The sequence below is a fragment of the Panicum virgatum genome, chromosome 2K (genome assembly GCF_016808335.1).
Source record: "Panicum virgatum strain AP13 chromosome 2K, P.virgatum_v5, whole genome shotgun sequence".
In the NCBI taxonomy this organism is placed as follows: Eukaryota; Viridiplantae; Streptophyta; class Magnoliopsida; order Poales; family Poaceae; genus Panicum; species Panicum virgatum.
Genome location: NC_053137.1, coordinates 59761741 through 59784499, shown reverse-complemented (window position 1 = coordinate 59784499; position 22759 = coordinate 59761741). Strand labels below are relative to the sequence as shown.

Here is a 22759-nt window from a genome sequence, read left to right as displayed (position 1 = left end):
TAGCTTCTTGCTACAGTATGTAACAGTCTATTTACTGTATCACGAAGCTGAAGCTCGCCCGAGCGGAGCTGTGTCAAAAGGGACCTAAATTCTCCCTGCTTGTGCCAATTGTCAGAAAAAAAGATAATGCACTAGGGGGCACAATTGTCATTTCCCATTACTCTAAAAATAAATTGATTAAAATAATCACTCTGTTAACTTGGTTTGTCCAGCCGGACCAGTTCTACAATACCACTGTTGCAACAGTACCACCGCATATGGTCAGATTCTTGATATTTGGAACTCTACAGTAACCTTTTGCTACAGCACCAACCGCTAAAGTACCACCATCGCTACAGTACTCTTCCCTCGTATAAATCAGCCCCACCCAACCACTCTAGTCTAGCGAACAGGGTGAATAGCTCTGCTTCTTGAACTGGTGGAGTCTTCACAATTTTTTAATAGTTTACGGAGAAAGTCACAAAATAATGATATCCTGCAGCAAAATTTGCCCCAAATCTTCACGCCCTCCACCACACTCCAAACCCTCGATCCCCTTCCTCCCTTCACCGCGTATGGCGTCGAGGGCTGGCCGGATCCTCCCCTGCCTCGAAGCCACGGAGCCGGAGCGGCCGCCGCCGGCCCTAACCAGCGACCTCCACGAGGAGATCTTCCTACGCGTCGCCTCCCCCACCGACCTCGCCCGCGCCTCCGCCGCGTGCGTCTCCTTCCGCCGCCTCATCGGCGACCCCCGCTTCCTCCGCCGTTACCGCTCCATCCACCCGCCGCTACTCCTCGGCTTCATCAGCTTCGCAAGCTCCCAACCCGCAGGCTTCCAACCCGCTGAGGCGCCCCAACCCTCCGCTGCCGTCGCCCGCGCGGTCGCACGCGCCGCCGACTTCTCCTTCGACTTCGTCCCCACCAGCTCCACCAGCTTGAACCACCACCGGTGCTATTCCCAGTTTCCGTGTGATGTCCGAGACGGCCTTGTCCTCTACTACAGGCGCATCGCCCACATTAGGGAGCAGGGGCGCTTGTCCTTGGAACTCGCGGTGTGCGACCCCTTGTCCCGGTGGTACCTGCTGCTGCCACCCATGACCGACGACCTGCTCGTCTCCGTTGAGCTCGAGAACGAAGACATGTTCAATTCCGAGGCCTCCTTTGTCTCTTCCGGGGGCATGGAGGACGAGACATCATTCAGGGTGATGTGCTGGATGCATTCCGACACCAAATTGGTGGTGTTTTTCTTCTCTTCAGGCTCTGATCACTGGACTGTTGGCGCATCTACCAGGTGGGATGATCTAGGCATGGACGAACTAGTAGACTCGCTGACGCTGAGTTCACAATGCGTGTATGGCTGCTTCTACTGGAAAGTAGACTGCACAAACAAGTTGCTCAAGCTCGACATGGGCACTATGGAGTTATCCAAATATGACCTCCCTCCTGATCATGATGATAAGAATATCTTCATAGTGGAGGCATGGGAAGGCCAGATTGCAATGTTTAGTCAACTTATTGATGGGGCCACATCTGTGGAATATTACAACTTGCAAAATGGCAGTGACAAGTCCCATGAGTGGCATATGAAGAGCATCATCCCATTGCCAGCCCAATATATTAGTTGTGGATGCTTAATCAATGGTCCAGCTGGAGGATACATTTTCCTAGTAGGCACTCCAAAAGAACAGGATGCAGGACATTCATTGTTTTTCTCACTTGAGATTAAGTCTTTCAAAATTGAGATGGTCAGTAAGATAACCTCTCCCTTCCTCTATGCCCTTCCATTTTTTGGTTTCCCGCCATCAATGTCACCGAGAAGAATTCAAGGATATGAAGTGGTAAGCTTTTTATCATAATTCTTGCCAGTCTTTTGTATTTCCCAGACCTTTAATTTACTGTCAAGTGACTGTGATGCAGGAATAATTTTAGATTTGTAGTGTAGATGCTAGGCCTTTACACCTTTTTGAGGTATAACATTGGTTCTGGGTTTATCCAAGTATTATCTAGGTCCTGGTCACCTTGTAGAGTTGTGGCGCATCTGCTATTTGACTATCTGCTTGTGTTAGAGACTTGTAGGCGATTCATATTAAAATATTTTTCTGGTATAACGAACTCTCTGCTGCAGCAAAGGTATATCACACTCATGAAAATGATCCATGCTCTGTTTTCTGTTTTATATTCAACTAATGCCAGGTTTCAAAATTGTTTGCCATGGACCATTCCAGAGGATCACAAAATTAGAAAGATAATTTTGTAGCACTAATTTATCTTCAACCTTTTAGTGCAAATATTTCAAAATTGAGAGGAGTATATATCCTTTTGTCAAGGGATGCTAGTGAGTACTAGATGGGTTACTGTCTTAGTTTATTTGCACCCTTTTCCCTACCTTTCTAATCCTGACTAGTTCCAATTGATGGGCTTTTGACAACCAAAATGACCTAGAGAAAGCAAATCTTGCATCCCTGCCTGTGACCTTGTTGAGCATGTTTGCTGTGAAATACTGGCTTATGAGCCTAAGCTCAGCCAAACAGGCTTCCGTTTATACTTCTCAGGCATGTGCCTTGGCCATGATCTTGCGTTGTGTTCAATCTAGCTAGGGCTGGCTGCAGTCTGCACAAGTCAATTTGGTGGAACAACATTCTGACCTTTGTCATCAGTTTCTAACTTCGAATTGCAATCATTGATGTGTTGACTTTACATCGCTGTTGACTGCAATAAAATGATGAACCATCATTTGTGCTATGCATCATTGCTTTTGAGTCAAACCCCCTTTGGAGCGATTCAGCTAAACTGAACTGTCCACTCCTAAGCCTTGGCAGTTGGCACTGAAACTGTGGAAAAGTAAACACTTTTCACTGCATCTGCTTTCTACCTTGGTGGTTTCTGTAAGACTTAATCTGCAGCTGTCCCTTTTCTGATTTTGGTCAAGGAAGTCTGCAGTTTGCTAGCAGCCTTTGTTGACTTGCAGCCTTTGTTGACTTATGGCTCTAGGCCACTAATGTTCAGATAGTGATAGAAGTTATTAGCCATAACTGGTAGCACCTTAGAGTAGGTAGCAATGGTGTATAAATATGAATGCAATGCAATGAGAAAAGGCAGTTCATTCTTGCCACATTCTAGTGTTCAGCTCTCAGCCAGCGCAGAGAGCAGACAACAGAGTGTATGTGTGTGCAGAAGAGCTCAGCTCTTCTTCTACCTTGGAGCTAAGGAGAGGGAGAGGAAGGTGACCAGGTTGCTTACCTGGCCCTTGATTGCAGGGACCAACAGTTTCTATGTACTAATCGCATCCGTTTCAGTTGCAGGACTAGGTCCCCATCCAGGTTTGGGTCTTCTTCGTTGCCTTGCTGCTGGTTGGAGCACAGGAGCAGAGTGGCAGAGCGCCACCATGGGCCACGGGTACGCCCCTGTTGTCTCCATCTCCTCGGGGCACGGCGGCGACGACGCCTCTGCCAGAACCTGTATAGCAACCACAACCTGCAGTCGTCTCTGTGCCTTGGTATTCATCGCTGCACTAGCACTCCTACTCTGCTTTTGTGCAGAATGACACCTGCTGATGATGAACTGTAGAGAAATGCTGGTTGCAGAGATGTGGATCTCAGTCCAGTTCAATGCTGGATCATTAGTCATTACTGTTTGATATGCGTGGCTCACTGATCTGTTCACAAAACTCACGGAGAAATCTACGCTGATCTGGAGGCATCAGGTGGCCAAATGACAGGCCATCAAAATTCTTAGTAAGCCTATCTTCATCCGAAAGGAACAATGCTGCATTTGGATATGACCAAATTGAAATTGGTCACTGGCCGTACCTGCAAATATAGTCAAATAAAGTAGAGCATCGCCTAGGATTAGGAAGATCCAAGCAATTGCTTCCTTGTTAGGCGCAGGGCAACAATAAGAAAAATCCACATGCCAAGGAAACAAAATAAACAAACACTGAACAATTCCAGAAACAAAGCATGGTCCATGCAAAACTACAGTAAAATGGTTTTACATTGAAGGACTATGATAAACTTGCATTGTGGTATCTTGTTAAGCTCTCTAACATGGTCCGAGAACCGTCCGCTCTCGACTGAAGACGGAACTTCATCCTCGATGCATGTGGATACACCGTTTATATTTTTCTTTTGGTAACACCTAAGGATACCCCAAAAAAAATGGTGTGGTGTCCAATGTAAGACATTCACCGCATTGTTCAGAATTCGACATGTCAGTTCATCCAAGCTCTTGCAGAGATGAATCCACCGAGCGTAACACTCTTGAGGTAGCCATGTCGCTAATCTCTTTTCAGTTGCAGGACAAGATCTTTATTCAGGTCGGCGGCTTCTGTGGTCAGTGTATTAGGCATTATGCTGTTTTTTTTTGAGGTTTTAGGCATTATGCTGTTGGTGTGGATTAGGCGATGATGGAGCAGAAGGCCTTTTCTGTCTCGCGCGTGTATATGATGTTTCAGGTTATCCCGTAGTCTACTGATGGTAGTATATCTGACGGCGATTCAATCAAAAAAAAAAAATGGTATATCTGACGGTCTGATGGGCCTGGGCCAGATGCCGGCCCAGCAACGGAATTTCTCGCAGCCCATTCTACTTCTTCTATATTAGAAAACAGAAATAAAAATCGCTACCGAGGAGCTAGGCTACGCGAAAACCCTCGATCCTCTTCTTCTCTTCGCCGGCGGCGGGAGGTTCGCTAGCGATGGCGTCACCGTCCCGTCCGGTTCGGCGGCGGCTCGAAGCAACGGAGTCGCAGCTGTCGCTGCTAGCCCTCTCGGACGACCTTCTAGAGGAGATCTCCCTCCGCGTCGGCTCCCCTGCCGACCTCGCCCGCGCGTCCACCGCGTGCGCCGCCTCATCGCCGACCCCACCTTCCTCCGCCGCTACCGCTCCCTCCACTCGCCGCTCTTCCTGGGCGTACTCTACTTCGTCTACCGACCCTATCCCGAGGAGCGTCCTTACCACCACTTCCGAGCTGTCGAGACGCCCCACCCCAATGCTGCTGTCGCTCAAGCTTTTCACCGCGCCGCCGACTTCTCTTTCCGCTACATCCCTCCTCTCCGACGGCAGCAGTGGGATTTCTGCGACGTCCGCGACGGCCGCGTACTCCTTGCCTATCATGAAAAATATTTCGGCTTTCCCAACCTGGCCGTGTGCGATCCCTTGTCCCGGGAATACGTGCTTCTGCCTGCCATTACTGACGGCCTACTCGCCTCCGTCCAACTCGAGCCAAAACATACACATCTCGAAGAATTCGAGGCCTCCTTTATGCCTTCTAGTTCTGGGGACACGGAGGAGACGCCATTCAAAGTGATGTACAGGGCGCGTAGCGTGACAAAGTCTCTGGTGCTTGTCTTCTCTTCAGGCTCCGGCCACTGGAGTATCGGTGCCTGTACCAGTTGGGATTCTCTGGGCTTGAAGGTCACACCAGACGACGAGGACTGCCACGTGTTGAGCTCACATCAATCCTGGGCTTACCACTGCTGCTACTGGAGAGTGTACAGGGAGAACAAGCTGCTCAAGCTCGACACGAGAAGAATGGAGTCCTCCACCATTTGACCTCCCACCTAAAAATCACGAGGATGTGCAGCGTGTCGTTGTGGAGGCAGAGGAAGGCAAGATTGCGATGTTTAGCTATGATTTTGGTTGCGAATCTTTGGATTATTACACCTTTCTGCAGAATGATGGTGACAAGGCCTACGCGTGGCATTTGAAGAATACAATGTCATTGCCCACCGGTTATGAGAAGTGGGAAATCGAAAATGCAGCTGTCGAAGGATACATTTTCCTAGTAGGCATTCAAGGACGCCAGTCACGAGCTTTTTCACATGAGATCAAGACTTTCACTATGAAGGAGTTCGGTACGATGAGGTATCCCTATCGTTCTATCCATCCATATTTTGGTTTCCCACCATCTATGTCACCGAGAAGTCTACAAGGATATGATGCGGTAAGCTTTTGTTTTTATCATAGTCGTATGCTGACTTTTTGCGATCCGCAGACTTTACACTACTACAAAATTCTATTTTGCGAGGCACTTAAAAATCAGCTCGGAGGCGGGCACAATTTTTAACCGCCTCAGTTAATGCCCAGCTAACCAGGGCGGTTATTTTATATTAACCGAGGCGGTTACAAAAAACCGCCTCGCAAAATGGATTAACCGAGACAGATATTTTATTTACCGAGGCGGTTTAAATAACCGTCTCGGTTAATTATTTATGAAGGCGGGCATCTATAACACAACCGCCTCAAAAAAACCGGCCTAACTCAAGCTCGGTCCGCAGCCCACTGCGGTACTCATCTATAAACACTCTGTTCGCTGGGCTAGAGCTAGAGCTAGTGGCTGGAGTGGTGTGAGAGAAAAATACTGTTGGCTGGCTGGTGGCTGGAAGCTGGTGCTGGAGCGATGTGAGAGAAAAATACTGTTGGGCTGGAGGCTGCTGGAGCTGCCGAACAGAGTGAAAATGAAAACTTAACCCTAACCCACGCCACCCCCATCCCATCCGGCGCGGCCCCTCACCTCCACACTCTCTTTCTCTCCCTCCCCCCTCTCTCTCTCTCTCGCGCGTGCACTCGGAGCCCGGAGCCAGCCACCAGCCCTCTCCTCCTCCCCTCACCCCGACGCCCTCCGGCGTTAAGGGCGGGACTCGTCGGCCAACTCCGGCGGCCAAGTCCGGCGACGGCGCGGCCCGAGGCCGGATCCGCGCGGCCTGGCGCGTGGGAGGCCCCGACGGCCGCGCCCCTCCCCAGCAGGAAGACCCCGACGGCCGCGCCCCTCCCGCCGGCTGGAGGACCCGGCGGCCGCGCCCCTCCCCGGCGCCGGGAGGCCCTCGGCGGCCGCGCCTCTCCCCGGCGCGGAACTCCCCGACTTCCTCCTCCTCCTCGCCGGCAAGGCGGGATCCGACGGCGGGGAGGCGGGATACGGCTGCGGGGAGCCATGATTCGGCAGAGGCGAGGCGGATCCGGCGGCGGGCGCGGGGGAGGCAGGCACCGGCAGATCCAGTGGGGGCGCGGCGACGGCGCAGACGCGGGCGCGCCGGCGGGCGTGGGCGAGGCCGCAGCTGGCGGCGGCGGCGCGGATGCGCCGGCAGCGGCCCGGATCTGGGGCATGGATGGGCTCGCCGGGCCCGTGATGGGCTTGGCGGGTTTTCTCTTTTTTTTAAGTTGTTTATTTGATTTACCGAGGTGGGCGTATAAGCGCCTTGGCAAAGGTCACATTTACCGTGACGTTTGGTCCGAGGCGGTTGGGTTGCCCGCCTCGGAAAATGGTTTTCAACCGCCTCGGAAAAGCTTTTTTTAGTAGTGTTAAGTTATTGTCTTGTGAATGATGCAGGAATTATTTACAATTTTAGCATACATGTTAAGCCTTAAAACCTTATGATGATGTACAATTATATTGATTGATTTTGGGTTCATCCAAAGTCTTGTCCCTTAGCTTGTGGTTACCACGTAGAGTCTGTTTTAAAATTCTTGTGTTAACATGTTTTTTCTAAAAAAACATAAATTTTCTAGAACCTAAGTAATCTCTACTGCAGCAGAAGTAAAACACATAAAGAAAGAATTCCTGTTCGTTTTGCTGATGTGTTCACCATGTCGTGCCATGTAACAGGACGGAGATCATATGTCATGGAACATTCCACAATATATATTTTGCGTATCATGAATCAAAGAGAGAATGTTACATAACCAATTTATTTGCTTGCTGTTTGACAAGAAATTTAGGCCTTTCATATTACAAATACATAGTTGCTACCCTCTCAGGAAAAGGAAGTGTTATGCACCTTTGTTTTTTAGTCAAACTACTTTTGAGCCATTGAGCTAAACTGTAACCTACGTGATACAGGCCTACACGGCTACACCCTATATATGCAAGTTCTAGGACGGTGGTTTTCAATTCTAATTTTGCTTTGATAATATAATGGGCGCTGCATCTGTTCAGCTGCAGGGCTAGAGTTGCATCCATGTCGTGGGGGACTTCTTTGGTGCCTCGCTGCTGGGTGTGGAGTGGAGCTTGACAATGATGGAGCAGCCTTTTATTTGTATTTCTCCGTTTCAAGGAGTTCCTGGTCATCCCTGTGTATTCCACTGATGCGATCTGATGAACCGTTCAGTCTGATACAATTACCAAACTTAGTCGCGTAGCTGGTTTATATATCTGAAATGCTGCCAATCTGAATCGTGTGTATGATGAGACATTTCTTTTAAAAGCGAAGCTGTCAGGAGTTTATGCCCGCTGATTTATGTAGAAAGCATATATATGTATGATGATTGATGACTGCTGCAGCTAGATTAAATTAAACTCACCAAGTGCTAGCTGTTGCCTTTTTATGCTACAAAATATATGCTGGCAACTAGTGGTCGATATATATGCTACGGAATGGCATTTGAAGAATAGAATCCCGTTGCCTGCTAATTTGCCAATTTTGGGTGATATATGGAATCAGGACACATTTTCCTAGCAGACAATCCAATATCCCTTGATATGGTAGAATCACCATTTTTATCACTTGGGATTAAGACTTTCAATGTTCGAAGGATCGATCAGTAGGATAAATTCATAAACTAACCCGCTCCTACTTGTTCGTGGTGCACTGCATACCTGTACTTTGGTTGCCAACAATCTATGTCGCCCAGAAGAATTCAAGGATAAAGTGGTAAGCTTTTTGTCATAGTCATGTGCTGTTTACCGGAGAGCATACATGGATACTGTGATGAGTACTGATGACAATTACAGCAGCGTTAGTTCCTTCTGTTTGACATTCTTTTTTGGCAACAAATAAATAAAGGAAAAGTCTTTTTCAACCTTGAACTATCGCAATCGTCCGATTTTCAACCTTGAACTATGAAACCAGACATCGTACAGCCTAAACTAACCAAACCGTGCAAATGACCCCCTGACTGGAATCCACTCCGGTTTTCAGCCTTGTCAGCAATCCGACGTGGACAAAGACGCCCAGTCAGCACCGCACGGGCCACTTAACCCCATCTCACCCATCCGCGCTGGCAGTCGCCCTCTCACTTCCGCCCTCCCCGCTCAAAATTCCCCTCCCGAGCAAGAACCCTAACCCTAGGCGGCGGCGACCACAGCGGCGAGCACGGCCATGACGACACCGATGGCGACATCCAGGAGCTCGAGGAACTCATGCAGCTTGTCCTGAGCATGGAGCGGCTACAACATCGAGGATTACTCCTCTCCCATCCCCTACCGCGAGCGACCCCTGGAGTACGAGCCCGCGGTGAACTGCAAGTGCGGAGCCAAGGCGGCAAGGTGGATATGCTGGAGTGACGAGAACCCATGACGGAGGTATCTAAAGTGCTTCTTTGCACAGGTGAGTTGATTCGATGGTACTTTGTGGGCCTGTTTGTAGCTGTCGTTCTAAATGCTGAGTGACCCCTGTTGATTTTAGGCTGGTGGATGTGATTTCTGGAGGTGGTACGAGGACAACACGATGACTCCATTCATAGCTCAGCTGATCAGAGACTTGCGCGATGCCGTCAGGTCACTGAAGAAGGAGAAGAAGGAGATGGAAGAAGGGATTGCAGCTGCTCAGAATGCTCTGCAGGGACCATATGAACAGATTGGCCTTCTGAAGATCCAAATAGCTGAAAAAGAAGCTACGAATTCTGAACTGATGACAACTGTGAAAAAGTTACAGAAGGAGAGAGTTGTGCTTAGGCTTGTAATTTTTGTTTGCATGGCTGTTGTGGTCGGTCTTATGTGTTGGTAGTGAATGCTATGTAAAAGGCTGGAACTCTATGTCAAAATTTCTGTGTAATGGTGTGAAGTACTGCTATTTATGCCTTTCCTCAAAATTGCAGTCATGAATTAAGTTTGCTGAAATAACAGTTTGATGAAATTAAGGCACATTGCAAGGTGCAAACAGATAGCACAGAAATAAGCCATAAGTCTTGGCAATACATAAGGTCCAAACAACATACAAATAAGCCAACTGTCTTGGCATTACATTAAGTCCAGACACACCACAAATAAGCCAACAGTCTTGGCATTACATCAAGTTCGGACACACCACAAATACTAGGCCAACAGTTTTGGCATTACATCAAATTCAGAGACAAAGTAACTTCAAAGCACTCTTGCATTACTTCTTAGCAGGACCAGAAGGAGGTAGCATCAAATATTTACTGAACTTGGCAGGTTTTGTTGTCTTCCTCTTCCCTGATGGCTCTTGGGCTTTGACCTTACTAAATGCTGATCCTGAGGATACATTAACAGTGACACTGGAGCTAGCTTGAGAGTTGGGTAGTTGTGCATGGAGCATGACAGAAGCAGTACCACCTCTTGTTGTGGACACCTTGGCCATGGCTGATGTCTTAGTAATACCTGTCTTTGCCTTCTGCTTCCCAGTCTGCATGCAAACACAGAATTTGAATATATTAGATCACAAATAAATTGTTATGTGCACTATTCTAGGAAAACAATGTCATACATTTGACTTAGATGGAGCTTTGCTGGATGAACTGAGATCTGAATTTCTTTTCCTTTTGCTTGTACCAGCTGCTGCACTAGAGGAGCTGAGCTTGTTACTGGACATCTTTAGCATTGCTGGACCTGAAGCTGCTGCACCTGAACTAGAAGGAACTGAAGGGGCTGCACCTGAAGCTCCAGGACCTGAAGGGGCTGCACCTGAAGCTCCAGGACCATTTCTCTTCCTACAAGTTGCTCTATTGTGGCCAACACCTTTGCAGGTCCTGCATCTTATCACTGTCCCAACCTTGCACATTCTTGTACTCTTTGGTTTTTCAGTTGAGTCCCTCTTCCTTTCCTTCTTTGGCCTCCCTAGCATCCTAACATATGGTGGAGCTACAGGCTTGGGTCTATCTGAGATGGGCCAGCTATGCATTCCCTCTAATGGTTGAAGGAAGTGAGTGTATGTTTTCTTGAACTCAGATATAGAATAGCATGATGCAATGTATGGTTCAAGTGCATTTGTCTTAAAATAGATGCAACTAATTGCATGAGCACATGGCAAACCCTTGCTGGTCCTTGCTGGTCTCAGTACTATTGGACCTTCAAAAACTGAATCTGTTTTTCAGTTTCAGCCCTTGCTGGTCTCAGTACTATTGGACCTGCTCCCATGTCAATATCTTCAGTCCATTGCATCTTCCTCCATGGCATCATCTTCTCCTAACCATTCATCAGAACCCACCTCATCTTCATAATCACTGCCTTCAGACATATCCTATGTAACTGGGGCCTCAACATATACCTCTGCAACACAGCCTTCTTCGGTGCTATTTGCCATCTCAATGCAACTATTGTCATCCACAAGTGCACGCAGACCAAACTTAAGCGCCTTCCCAGGTACAAGCCAATGCAGAAGGGCTCCATCCAGTACTACATAATGATCCTTCAAATGACCCACAAGCTCTGGAAGTGAAATTTTATCTCGATCAATGTGTGACATTGCATCATTTCCACCACAATAGTACAGATCTGCCCCCCCCCCCCCGCATTGATGAACTCCCCGTTGAAATGAAACCTAACAGGGAGGATTCCCAACATATCCATGTCGTCGCTGTGAAAAAGACAAGCCAAAACCCATCAAAACCAGAGCTATGCCTACAGGTCCCCCCCTTCTATAACTCTAATCCCTAACACCTAGGCCATCTACTTCACTAGATGCGATTTCCAGAACTCACAGGTTGGGTGCACCACTGCAGATCTAAGGAAGCATCACCATTGTGGTCGTGCTCGCCGCCGGGGTGCGGCCGCCACCGCTATGGTGGGGGTCGCTGTAACACCTCGTGTGTTAACCACCTTAATTAAGATTAATTGAGAGCTTAATAGGATCATTAGTACTAATAGTGCACTATTGGGTCTAGATATTCTTTGGGAAGCCTCCCGAACTGCAAGCTCGCTTTCATGATCAAATCGACCACGGCACCGCGCTCGCTCTCTCCCTCGCCTCTCGCTCGCGCGTGCGCCGCCATGGTCGTCGAGGCCACGAGCCGAGCTACGTCGCTGCCGCCCCGACCATGCCATGCCTCCTCTACTCGCGCGCAAACGCCATCGCCGCACGCCGGCGCCGCCGGCTGCCTGCGCGCCGCGCACCTCCACGCCGAGCTCGCCGCGGAGCACCCTTTCCCGACCCTCCTCCGCCCGAGCAAGCCATCCCACTAGCTTCGCCTCATCCTGGTAAAGCTTCCCGACCGCTGCTCCGGCCACCAGCTCACCGGAATCGAGCTCGCGGCCGCACGCCGTGGCCGCCGCCCTTGCAGCACAGCGGGCCCCACCTCCGGTCCTCCTCGACCCCAAACGACCCCGGAAATCGCATCCTCTTGCCGCAGTGAAGCTCCCCGGCCCGCTCGCTGTCACCCAAGGCCTTCGGAGCTCCGCCGCCGCGGCACAGGGCCGCCGCCGGCCGCCTGCTCCCATCGCTGGCCCTCCTCCGGCCACCCCGGCATCAACCGAGACCACCCAGAGGTAGCTCTCGAGTCCCTCTAGCTTTTCCCCAACTTCCCCCATGCCGCCGTTGAGCCCTGCCGCCGGAATCGGGCCAGAAATCGCCGCCCCTGCTCTGTTTCGCGACCAGGGACCTCGGGCAAGAATTGAAACAAGTTTAGGGGGTTATTTGCATAGCTATAGACTCAAATGAATAGTGCTGCGAAGTGTTGTTTTGCAATAATTGGCTGAAACTTTGAAAAATCATAGTAAATTATAGAAAAATTAGAAAAATACAAACTAAAATTTGATGGATTCCTTGTCCTAAGATCTACAACTTTTCTTATAGGTTGATCTTCAGTTTCTAAATATTTTTTGCTCTAGTTTAAATATTAGTTTAAGTGGTTGTAAACTTTGAAAATGCACAGTAAATCATGGAAAAATCATAAAATAGAAAATAAAGATGTTTTGGAATCCTTGTGATTAGATCTATGCAATGAACCTATAATATGACATGTGTTGGTAGAAAAATATTGTCCTAGAATTTTATTCATGATTGTTAGGGATAAAATCATATATGTAGTTATGTTGCTCCTTTTTGCTATGAATTTTTTATGGTAGATTAGTCATGTGATGTATGTGATGTGGTAAAAGTTTCAGATTTATTAGTGCACGTGTGCATGAGTTATTGATTTAACTTGGTTAGTGTTTAATAAATAGTTTATGAGTAATAGGAATATGCATAAATAATTATGCTTGCTGATAAATCATGAAAACTTCATGCTAGGGTTGTTTTCTATTGTTTTATCACTAGTAAATATTTTATGTTCGGAACATATAGGTTGCAAATCAAAAATATTTTTTATTAGTAGTTAGGCCTGTTCTATTAGAAATAATAGTTTCTTTACATATAAGATCATGATAAATTTATGTAAAATACTTTGTTAAGTATAATTACAGGATATAATCAGTAAGAATTAGTTTGTGCTATTAAATTGTACTCGTGCAACTTATTTCGTTCCTAGCATGTGTAATTTATCTTGTTTTGTGCCATGTAAATATAACATTAGGTGTTACACTTAAATACACACCACCTTGGTTCTTTAGGTAGTTACTAATGCTTGGTTCTCTGTAAACGAGTGTCCAATAAGATAAGTTCCAAAGAGAGTAATTATCATGTTAAGTATCACCTTTACCACCTAATAAATTTCACCTATGTTACTGTAGTTTAAGTCTTACATGTTTGTAACTAAAGGTACTTAATGTATATAGATGATGCAATTAATATGTGGTAGATTTCTTATTCTTGTGACGATATCCATGATGCCTTGTTAGCTTTAATCACTAGGGCAAGTAACTTCATAAGACAAATCTCAAGGATGAACTAGTCCTTCGGGTGAGGATGAGTGATCAACCTTAGTACGATTTGTACATTACTTCTTTACGACAACGTACCACACATTACTTTCTGGTCGTCCTTAGAATATGTGCTTATGCCTCTTTTGTGCATGCATGTGCATCTATGCATATCATTTAGGTACGAGGGTAGATCAATTGAAGGACGATTGGAACATAAAGATGGAGAAAACTTCAAAAGATGGTGTGTTAGTTTCTATCCAGAAGTTGGTGGATTATCTATCATGAAGCTCCAACCTACTAACTTATAGTGATACTTTACTCCCAGGCAAGCCCTGGTGCACATCCTATTATTTTAAATTTATGACACCTATATATGGTTCTATTACTTGTGCATTAGGTTTAGGAATTATTTGGAACTCTAGTTGCATGATCCCTAGGTTCTCTGGAGTTATACTAGTATGTATAGGACGATAGAAATGCTATGCTTAATAAGATCTCGATAGAAGTTGAGTGATTTCTGGTCACTCACGAGATATAGGATATCTCATTATTTTGAGTATATGGAATATTGGAATAGGTTGGAGAAGGAAAAGAAAATGGAGACCGGGCGGGGAAAGGCTAGCCCCGTCTGTGTCGGTTAAGGACCGTTCGTTGTCTGGCCCTGTGATCGAGTTTGAATTGTATTAACTGCATGTCGGGAGTAGGAGGTAGTCGAAACCGGTAAGCCTAGCACTGTCTAGTTTCGAAAGTACAGAACTTCATCACCACCCCTTAGGGCGAGTCGGGTAGTCGCAGAGAATTGGGATGCATATGTTTACTTTTGGTGGTCTCTCGTTGAGCCCGGCTGACTATATGTAGGTGGGGCGGTTCTGTAGTTCGAGGCGGGGAGGGGAAGGGTTGGTCCGTATGGTCCGACGGGGCTAATACGTGCCGTGTTCGTTAGGTCCACTTTGCAAGGTTAAATCGGATCGATTCGCCGTCAGTCGCTCTCGGATATGAGCACCTTGATCGCAGCACCGCATCGTAGTAATGAGATGGAATATTAATGTATATGTTGAAGGAACTATTGAGATTATTAATTGATCTTCTATTATGTTTGTTTTAGAAAGAGTTCTGCAAATGGCTAGAGGATATTAATTTATATAGAATGTGAGCTAAAATATTGAAAGTAAGGATCCACCCTTAGACGTTTTTCTGCAAATAATCCACAGCCAGAAAGCCTTGCATGTATAGATAATGGGCTATGTATACCCATAGTCGGGTAAGTCTTGCTGAGTATTAGTATACTCAGGGTTTGTTGTTTACCCTGTTGCAGGTATAGAAACTAACCAGTATTCGCATCAGTGGGCTCGATGTGACGTCCTCACGTGTTCATAGTTATCGTTTTGTTTTATTGGTTCTCAATCAAATTTCCTTCTCTCAGGTCATATTCTCTTTCGCTGCTGTCATTTATTTTATGTAAATTATAAATTTAAAGCTGTTTTATAAATATTTATGTTATTATCTATTTTTGTGAAATTATATTATGCTAGTACCGTCTGTGCTCGCCGTCGCGCGAGACTTCTGGTGTGTTTCGATCGGCCTGTGGGTTGGAAACAGACTGTCAGGTCACACTTAATTAAGCTAATGCGCCTGATGCGTTTAAATGATGGCCATTACGCTAAGCTGTTTAACTTGGCGGTTCTGTCACAGTCGCCGCCGCTGTGGTCGCCGCCGCCGCCGCCTAGGGTTAGGGTTCTTGCTTGGGAGGGGAATTTTGAGAGGGGAGGGCGGAAGTGAGAGGGCGACTGCCAGCGCGGATGGGTGAGATGGGGTTAAGTAGCCCGTGCGGTGCTGACTGGGCGTCTTTGTCCACGTCGGATTGCTGACAAGGCTGAAAACCGGAGTGGATTCCAGTCAGGGGGGTCATTTGCATGGTTTGGTTAGTTTAGGATGTACGATGTCTGGTTTCATAGTTCAAGGTTGAAAATCAGACGATCGCGATAATTCAGGGTTGAAAAACGGACTTTTCCCAATAAATAAACAAATCGTCAGGTAAACAAACGGCTGCAATGGATGATCAGTAGTTCAGTACTGAATGCCTCCATAAAAATCTTATCTTCCAGATCAGGGTCGATCCTCCCTTTCGTATTTATGTTTCAGAACCTTATGGGATATGCTTTCGTTAATTGCTATGTGTGGTTTATATTATCAGAGGTCAGATGGGAACTCATGAATAAACAGTTGTCCCAAGCGCGTCTACTGATCAGGCAATCCTGCTGTCGATTTTGTTTTCTCCCTGCTAGATACCAGGTACACAATAATCTAATGGTGGTACCGGGCTAGCTACCAGCAGCGGCTAGCGTCGCAATGCAGGAGGGATCATGAATGGCTTGCAAATGGTGCCCACGTACATGTTTGGTGATTTTTTTTTTGATCAAGCATACCTGTATTAAAGTGCTAAGGAAAATGTACAAGAACCAGTACGAATACAGGTACACCGTAGGAAGATACGGAGGACACCCGTCCAACCCTACAAGCACAAAGGACCTCTAGAAAAATAGAAATTACAACCAAGTCCTTGAACCACCTGTTGACGGAAGGCTCCCGAAATCGTCGCCGGGAAGCGCCGACTCTGGCCGCCACCGCCGAACCCAAGGCCAGAGGGAGCTCCTTCGCACGCAGGCTTAGAAGTGAACCGCAGTAGAAACTCATCCACGCGGACGAGATGGAGCCGTCGCTGAACGCCCATCGGTCGGGGCCACGCCCTAAGCTCCGTAGACCATGGATGAAAGCTCGCTGCTGACGACGAACGCCACCGCAGGGAAACCAAGCCCAATCCAACCACCTGGCTTCCGCATCACCCGCAGCATCCTCCGCACCCTCGCAACACAAGGCTGGCGAACTCACCTCCCTCTCGGGCCGAGAAGCCGCCGGCAGAGACCTCTTGTACACGGGCTCCACACTGGGAGCACCACCTCCATGCACATGTCGACGACGCCGGAGAAGAGCACCGCCGAGACGGGGATGAGCACGAGAGGACCTTATTCCATGGTTGCGCCGCCGCCTCAGCCGTATCGCCGGAAACCTAACCCTAGACCTACTACTAGGACTACCACCGACCGGTAAGAGACCAGCGGTCTCCACCACCTCGCGAAGCCCAGAGGGCCATCGGAGGCGAGGAAGACCGCCATCCCCGCCGACGGCGACCGGAGCACTCGCTTTCTCCCCGCTCAAACAGGCAAAGGATGCACTCTCCAGTCTCCACTCCACTGGTGTGTTGTGAGCCATCAGCCATCTACCGTTGGCTGAGCCCGCATATTGGGGACAAATTTGGACATTGCATTACGCCTATAAAAGGCATCCAGCTGCCTACTACTAGCTACTGCAAGCTGCTAGCAGCTAGCCACGCAGCCCCCCCCCCCCCCCCCCCCCCACACCCCACCCCACCCCACCCCACACCGTACGTAACAAAACATACCTGCACAGTGCGCGCGCGCACACACCCGTGCAATGGCGCCCAACACCAGCAAGCCCTGGACGAAGCTGGCCGCCGCCGGTGATTCTGCTGGCGGCCAGCATCCTCGCGCTGCCAGCCGCCAGCGGCCAGCAGCTCGATCCCGTCGGGTTCGCGTCGCTGGTGGCCCAGAAGAGGCTCTGCGCCGACACGTCTCGTGACATCGCGAGCTCGGGGGTGCGTCACTGCGCGTCCAAGGCTGTGTCGGCGGCGAGCCTTTCCCTAAGCGATGCGCCTGCGACTTCGTGCGGGAAGCCGCCGACAGGCTGAAGCTCGACGTCAACAAGGAGTGCCAGCACCTGCAGAAGTTCGTCGCCGACGAGTTCCTCTTCGGCAAGTCGGCCGACAAGTTCTGCGCCAGGAACTGATCGATGAAAGATGGAGCAGTAGTGGTCTTTGATAATCCATGCGTGTTTGGGTAATTCTTTTTTTTTTACTTTTCTGAGTTCGTTCCATCGGTCTTTCGATTGTTCTGTCAGTTCGTCGCTTATTCAGTTTCCTCTGAATCTTGTGTTTGTTTGGAAATAAAATAAATGATGTGTGAATCGTGTATTTGTTATTAGAGCTTCTTTACAATGATTGGCATCAAGACAAGAGGTTAAACGCCGTTTACACTTTACAGTTCTTACACGCCGCCGCACCCTTGCCAACCAAAACTAACAGAGTAGTCCCCTTATTTTTTTGCGAGTCAAGATCGACACAGCATACTCTTGCATCACCCAAACTGCCAAACATGCATCACAGGCAGCTTGCGGGCAGGAACACACTGTATCTTAATTTTCCTGCTTAGTATTAGTATATATGTTTCTAATATAATCAACTAATCAAGGCGCCGCTGCCACAACGATCCAGTCGGACGGATGAGCAATCGAGCACTGATGAAGAGGCCGCAGCAAGCCAGAATGAGAGCAGCGGTATCAGTCGATGCGTCGATGACTTTGACCTGACATGGAAATCTGTAAATTCGAAGGCGATTTGCATAGCTAAATGTATACCAGATCCAAGATTTATAAGAAAAGTGTCTAGTCACCCATTCGCGATTTGCGTGACTCCAAGTCCTTTCTTTTCGTACAAAAATAACATGATTCTACTGCAGCTTAATTATTTGATTGAAGATTAATTTTTCCACACCTAAAGTTATGCAAAATTTAGATGTCACAAAAGTCATCTGGAGAAGAAATGTACGGAGGCACAAAAGTTATCAGTGACCTATAACCCTGACGTGGAACCAAACATGTTGCTGAGGTGTATGGCTATTTGGAGTGTGATTGTTTTTTAATGTTAACTTTATATAAAAGCATATGCTGTGAGAATAATTTAATAGAAGTCATATGCTGTCAGCGGTTTTTTTATTTTTATATTTTTTATTTTCGTTTTTTACAAAAATAGATTTTCGATTTGGAAATTTGCAGGAATAGCAAATCGAAAATATATTTTTGTAAAAAACGAAAATAAAAAATAAAAAAATAAAAAAAACCGCTATGCTGTCACCCATTCATTTGGGCCCACCAAAACCCACCCAGAATGGCCCAAACTGCCTAAAGCTAGCCTTCTCGATCTGCCTCGCCGGATGGCGGCTACCTCGCAGGAAATGGCGCCGTCGCCGCAGACCGCCGCCCTCACCGACGACGTCCTGGAGGAGATCTTCCTCCGGGTCGCCTCCCCTGCCGACCTCGCCCGCGCCTCCACCGCTTGCATCTCCTTCCGACGCCTCATCGCCAGCCCCACCTTCCTCCGCCGCTCCTCCTCGGCTTCCTCGATCCCGCACTGGGAGGGTTCCAACCAGCCGAGGCGCCCCACCCCAACGCTCCTGCCGCCCGCGCTCTCGCCGGCGCCGCCGCCTTCTCCTTCGACTACCTCCCGCGCGGCAGAGGGCGCCGCTGGTACCCTCGCGACGTCCGCGACGGTCGCGTCCTCCTCTACTGCAGCCCTGATGCCCAGGAAGGTATCGTCTTCCCGGAGCTCGCGGTGTGCGACCCCTTGTCCCGGCGTTACCTGCTTCTGCCTCCCATACCCGAGGAGCTGCTTGCCTCCGTACAGGTCCAGAAACAACATGTAGAATTTTTTGAGACCTTCCTTATCCCGTCTGGAGCTGAACAAGGGGAGGAGGCATCATTCAGAGTCTTGGGCAGGGCTTGTTGCGTGAGAAAGATGATGGTACTTGTCTTCTCTACAGGCTCTGGCCACTGGGATGTCAGTGCATCTACAAGCTGGGATGCTCTAAGCTTGAGCGCATGGCAAGGCATACTGCTTTCTTGGCCCAGCTATGCATATGGCTGCTTTTACTGGAAAGTACACTCGAGGAGCGAGTTACTGAAGCTCGATATAAACAGGATGGAGTTCTCCATTGTTGACCTCCCGCCTAACCACGCTGAGTCAAATGTTCTCATTGTGGAGACAGGGAACGGCAGGCTCGGGATGTTCAGTAACTTAAGTCATGTCAACCGTGACACCCCTCTATATTATGCTACAAGTAAAAATGAAGGTGACAGCAACAATGAGTGGCAGATGGCGAAAACAATTCCGTTGCCGGTCCATTATGATTGTTGCCTCGTTGGTGCACCCGAAGGATACATTTTCCTACTAGGCGTTCCAAAAGTCCAAGGTACTCTAGGTCCAGCATGTTTTTCATGTTACCAAGAATGGTATGAAGTGGTAAGTCTTCTATCAATTTGCTGACCTTTGAGATATTCCCATGTGACGAGATGCAGAACTATAGAAGTGATTTATTTTATATCCTATATAAACAGGAGTAGCTTAGGCCATACATCTTCAAGTTAATAAGTTATAACCTAAACAGAACTATTGTTTGGCTAGATTTGATCCAAGTTTGTGGCTTCTTCAGTATCATTCTGTTGGTGTGGAGCTTGGTGACGATGCAGGCTTTTGTGTCACGCTTCTTCATGGGTTTCTAGTTAACATGTAGCCTACTGATATTTTCTTCCTGTTGTCAGTTACCATGTAGTAGTGTACTGAACCGACATTGGTTGTGGAATTCTACCTGCACTCATGTGGTCATCAAACTTTACTCATCTATGTATTGGTTAGGTGCTCCTGAGTCACATGTAAGCTGCAATTAAGATATCTTACTATCTAACTAGTCACTAAAATTCGTGCATCAAGTATCAAATGCTGATCCTTACTGGCCTGGATGCAACTCTAGCCCTGCAGATGAACAGATGCAATTCAAACTTGGGAAACCATTTATCAAACAACAACAAAAAAGCATTAGAAAACCACCGTCTTAGAACTTGCATAGGGTGTAGGGTACAGTTTAGCTCAATGGCTCAAAAGTAGCTTGACATTTATGCACCAACTATTTGTAATATGAAAGGCCAAAGTTTCTTGTCTAACAACTAGTGGACAAATTTATTGTGTAAAATTCTCTCTTTAATTCATGATACGTAAAATTACTGTGGGATGTTCCAAGATAGATGGTCTCCGTCCTGTTACGTGGCACTACATGGTGAACACGTCAGCAACAAGATCAGGAATTCTTTTCTTATTGTGTTTTACTTTTGCTGCAGCAGTAGAATTACTTAGGTACTAGAAAAATCATGTTTTTTTTAGGAAAACTAGAAAAATCATGTTAATAAGCAGAAAGGCCTCCAATTCTTTAAAACAAGAGAATTTTAAAACAGAACAGACTCTACGTGGTAACCACAAAGGACAAGACTTGGATGAATCCAAAATCAGTATTGTACATCATAAGGTTTTAAGACCTAACATATATGCTTCCTGCATCATTCACTAGACAATCGCTTAAAAGGTCTGGATCACAAAAAGGCGGTAAGGTGAGGTGCGGTGACCCACCCCCATCCAGACACCTTGGCGACTAAGGCGTGCGGCGAGGCGATGCCATACACATATCCTAACCTACAATGAAGCAGCAAAAAAACACACCTAATACTAACTAATCAAACACAAATTTACTCAAAGCTGCCATGATATATAATAGAGCAGAGCACCAAAGCAGAGTAGCCAATGGCACGCAACAGTGTTCGTATCCTACCTCAGGCAGCATAGAAGAGCAGAGCATATCCTACCTAGGCGACGACTTAAAAACCATGGCAACGTCTGTTCCTCCTCTTCCTAGGCTGTGCATTTCACTTGAAAAAGAAAAGAGGTAGCAATCTTCCTCTGTCAACTATTCAACTCCATGATCATGCCAATATGCCATGATGCCAATGCCATCAAATCTGGTGCAAATCTCTGAATTTTAATAGTGACCAGGGCATTCATGCTGAATTGCTGATAAGAAAATTCAATGATAAATGATCAAACATGAGCTGCAACATTCATTCTCTGGCAATCATGTTTGATCATTTTATCTCTGAACTTTCTTATGAAGTATTGGCTCGGATTTTAAATCCATGGACCATTGGTGGATTGGTGATAGCAACAATCGTGTGCCAAGGTTACTTAGATTGCTATCACAGCCGGATAGTTCTCTCAGTTGGGGAAAATGAAGGATGTTGCTCATATTGCTTGGATGGACCCAGAATTTTAGAAATGTTCAAATGAATATGAACGCAGATGCCCTGTTGACATTCAGGGAAAACATGAGCTTTTGATTGTAGAAAAAGGTAGCAGTTGAATCGTTGAAATCCTACTTTTGGATTCCACGAGTAATTTGGCTAGGACGGAAAAATACCACTATGCAACAACAAATTCAGCACAGACCAGATATTGGTACCTCGACCGCTTGGTTTGTATTTCTCTTGTGGAGGAGAGTTCCCTTGATATACACAATTGACCATTTTCAGAAAATATTTCATTCGGCCTATGCTACATTTGTCTTTGATGATTGCTCAAATCGTGGTTGACACCTAACCTGACATTCCTGCTTGTATACAGCAGTGCCTCTGACTGATCTCTCTCACTTTTGTGCTTTTCGTTTCCCATGGTACTCCCCATTCTCTTTTACTTAGATTATTTATTCACCCCATTTGTGTATAGCATGACGGGGTGTGCTCTCCAACTTGTTTCATTAGAAGGTAATAATGGCAGGTGGTCAGACTAAATTCGTACTTTATTTGTTTCTAAATAAGTACGGGAGCTCAAATGCTAATCTATCTCTATTTCTAAAACAAATAATGTTTCCTTAAACTGTCAATTGGAACCCTAATCGGAATCTGAAAAAATCAACCGGAATTCTAATCAAAATCCGAACAAATCATTCAAAATCTCAATCTAAACATGGATAATCAATATATCCGAAAAAATCAATTAGAATTCCAATCAGAATCCGAACAAATCATTCAAAATCTCAATCTAAACACAGATAATCAATATCTCGCATGATTATAGCACAACCTGTATATGAAGTTGATAGTATCTATTATATTACCCGTAGCAACATACGTGCACCCATAGAAAACACAAATAAAAATAGGATGTTATAATAGATAAGAATGCCGGCAAAATTGATCGATGTGAAAGACCATGGGGATTTTCTATAATCTTAGGAGAATAAATTGGCACAAATATTATCAAATAATTACAAACAAGCAATCATATGAACACAAC

General features: G+C 46.9%; 1 protein-coding gene and 2 pseudogenes across 4 annotated transcripts; all 3 read left to right on the top strand.

The window, feature by feature from the left end:
• Window positions 1-365: 365 nt before the first annotated feature.
• On the top strand, window positions 366-3717 carry LOC120690768. 4 transcript variants are annotated; one of them, XM_039973587.1, is made up of 2 exons: window positions 366-1817; window positions 3282-3717. In XM_039973587.1, the coding sequence occupies exons 1-2, from the start codon at window positions 468-470 to the stop codon at window positions 3285-3287; spliced, it is 1356 nt and encodes a 451-aa protein (XP_039829521.1). In that variant the 5' UTR covers window positions 366-467; the 3' UTR covers window positions 3288-3717. The 4 variants fall into 4 exon arrangements, 2 of the variants coding, with proteins under 2 accessions (XP_039829521.1, XP_039829513.1); XR_005681923.1 differs by having other exon boundaries at window positions 370-3210; XR_005681922.1 differs by having other exon boundaries at window positions 370-3210; window positions 3276-3717.
• A 957-nt stretch (window positions 3718-4674) lies between these two features.
• LOC120695536 lies at window positions 4675-6241 on the top strand (annotated as a pseudogene).
• Window positions 6242-18744: 12503 nt separating this feature from the next.
• Window positions 18745-20360, top strand: LOC120690763 (annotated as a pseudogene).
• Window positions 20361-22759: the final 2399 nt, after the last annotated feature.

What these genes read in the sequence shown, in the direction of transcription:
- LOC120690768 (XM_039973579.1), top strand. Translation starts at nt 468, where the DNA reads ATGATATCCTGCAGCAAAATTTGCCCCAAATCTTCACGCCCTCCACCA.